The sequence below is a fragment of the Gregarina niphandrodes genome (genome assembly GCF_000223845.1).
Source record: "Gregarina niphandrodes unplaced genomic scaffold scaffold00068, whole genome shotgun sequence".
NCBI classification, from domain to species: domain Eukaryota; phylum Apicomplexa; class Conoidasida; order Eugregarinorida; family Gregarinidae; genus Gregarina; species Gregarina niphandrodes.
Window position 1 is genome coordinate 21,367 of NW_011645834.1, and position 2,590 is coordinate 23,956.

General features: G+C 52.6%; 2 protein-coding genes across 2 annotated transcripts; both read left to right on the forward strand.

Annotated features, from left to right (window-relative positions):
- Positions 1–113: 113 nt before the first annotated feature.
- On the forward strand, positions 114–995 carry GNI_180220 (hypothetical protein; the record flags this gene model as incomplete). The annotated part of the gene is made up of 1 exon (XM_011135189.1): positions 114–995. One exon carries the CDS (start codon positions 114–116, stop codon positions 993–995), a length of 882 nt encoding a protein of 293 aa, XP_011133491.1.
- Positions 996–1,416: 421 nt separating this feature from the next.
- GNI_180230 (C2 domain protein) lies at positions 1,417–1,701 on the forward strand (the record flags this gene model as incomplete). Its single annotated transcript, XM_011135190.1, has 1 exon — positions 1,417–1,701. One exon carries the CDS (start codon positions 1,417–1,419, stop codon positions 1,699–1,701), a length of 285 nt encoding a protein of 94 aa, XP_011133492.1.
- Positions 1,702–2,590: the final 889 nt, after the last annotated feature.

Sequence of the window (2,590 nt, forward strand, 5' to 3'; positions counted from 1 at the left end):
GGGGGCCCCCCGGCCGGGGACTCCCCGGCCGAGGGCCGCCAGGCCCGGACGAGGTGTTGGATGCGGAAGACGAGTGGGTTCGGGAGAGGTTGAGAGAGGTGGAAGCGAAGTATATGGCGCAAGAGGATGTGGAGCCGGAGGGGCGGGGAGGAGCACTATCTGGTCAGGATGCGTTGTACATGACGATGACGTCTGAGGTGCGTCAGGCGTCGATGGATTTGATGAAGGATCTGGAGTTTGGATTTCCTCCGGGTGCATTGGAGGAAGCTGCTCGGGATCCTTATTACTTTATAGGTCGTCGTGAGATGCCATATGTTAGTGATATGTTAGTGGAGCCGGGATTGTGGCGGCGATTGACGGAGTTATTTTATGGCGTTAAAAGGTACTATGTGGATTACGTGGTTGAATATGGAGGACAGAAGAGACGAGAGGTGGCAGATCGGGTCCTCTTGTTGCGTTTGAAATCATCGTTGCGAAGTTGTCGTACATTGCAGATAGGGCGCGATAAATGGGAGAGTGACATAACTCGTTGGAAAGCGAGTCAATTAGGTCAGGGTATATTGCAGGCTATGCTCGGTTCGTTGTATTATACCCAGGGTTTACTTGAGACGCAACGTTTATTGGCAGCGGAAGATGTTGTTGCAAACATTGTCAAAGGTGGAACATCATGGGGAAGTGATCGTCTTGGCTCATGGGATGCTAGACATGGTCGTGCACTCACTAGGCATTATACTAGACAACTTATTGGACATCCCAGACCATACCATCTAGGCTCACTCACATTCTTCGATGTACTATCCAGATCACTTTACTTACAAGATCAGATACACCCACTCAATCCAGACCTGAGCAAACTATACACTATACTCACACCCACGAATACCAAAAATGAGTACACCCACCCATGGACCATCTCGTCCAAAGACCATGCAGAAACCGCCATTGCTCTTCTCGGCAAATGCATAGGCGAACAACCCAACCTTGCCAAATCCTGACACCAGGTCTACGACACCAGGTCTTGGACCCAAGGTCTAGGGACACCAGGTCTAGGACCCAAGGTCTAGGGACACCAGGTCTAGGACACAAGGTCTAGGACGCAAGGTCTAGGACACAAGGTCTAGGACACAAGGTCTTGGGACACCAGGTCTAGGACACAAGGTCTTGGGACACCAGGTCTCGGGACATTTTCAGCCAATCAAACCACTCAAGTAAACTTAGCTTTATCCACCCACCAACTTGACCGGCACTCGCCCAATTCCCTTGCTCAATTCCTTTACTGAATTCCTTTACTGAATTCCTTTACTGAATTACCTTACTTAACACCCACACTGCTACATGAAGGTCACCGTAACACTTCACTCGATCTCTGGCCTCGAAGATCACGACAGCCGAGGCAATACCACCGACCCTTTTGTTATGTTATCTTATGGAAGCAACAGCACATACCGTACTCAGACCAAAAAGGACTCCGGGTCCTCCGCGGAGTATGAGGAGTCCTGGACGTTCGAGACAGAAGGCACCGAAACCGAGATCAAAATTACAGTCAAGGACAACCGGGCGCTCATGCCCGATGAAACTTTGGCCACCGCAACGATCAAGTTCGAACAGTACTCCGGCTACCACTTCAACGGAGACCTTGGTCTCATCGACAAGTCCCACGGCCGCAGTCCCTCGGTCAAGCTCACGATCAAATGCGACTAAACTTTTTCCACTCAACTTGGCCGTGTTCGGCAAATCAACCACAAATGCGCACTGGCCACTCGATAAAACGGGGAGGTCTTCGCCCAGTTGAATCACCGGTTCGTGAAATGGAAATCATGGCTGTTGTGTCGGACTGATCCGCTGGTGACGTGGTGCTGCCTGCGTCGTGGAGTCCTCGGTGCCGATTCTGCCAACTTGCGTTGCTGCGGTTACTGGCTCTCCCCGTATTTAATAAAAAGCTTCGGCGGGCGAGACGAGCTTCGGCGGGCGAGACGTAATAACTGAGAACCGACCTTGCCAACATGACATGCCAACACGCCCCCTCAGCTTCTCAGTTGAAAAATTGTATCATTCCTAAGAACTCATCCTAGTTGACTTCTGTCTTCCATCCTAGTTGGCTTCTGTCCTCATGCCAACGTCGGTCATGTCAATATCCGTGGACCGCTCGCACTGTGACCCTGGCTCCATCGAGACGACTACTATTCCTCCTACCCGTAGGTCATCCGCGCCCGACTCTTCGAGCGGCCTATCTATGAGTGTGGCCTTTTGCAATCTCTCACGCACCTGTGCGGCCAGGCTCTGTTTCCTCTGCGCCTCTGTCACTGTGCCGGTTACCTCTTGCAACCGCGCGAAGTACGGTGGTCTTCCGAATAAGGCCTCGTACGGCGTCGCCCCTGTGCTGATGTGCGGTGTCGTATTGTGCGTGCGACAAACCGCCGCCACCATCCTACCCAGGTCGCGGTGTCCTTCTTGCTACAGTGCTTTGAACCCGCTTCTGAGCGCCTTGCGGCCTATACGTTGCCGTCGTCAGATGAACGCAGCCCAACGCGCTAACCACCATCTCATGGAACGCCCCCCGAAGCTCGTGCCGTTATCCGTTAAGACCACT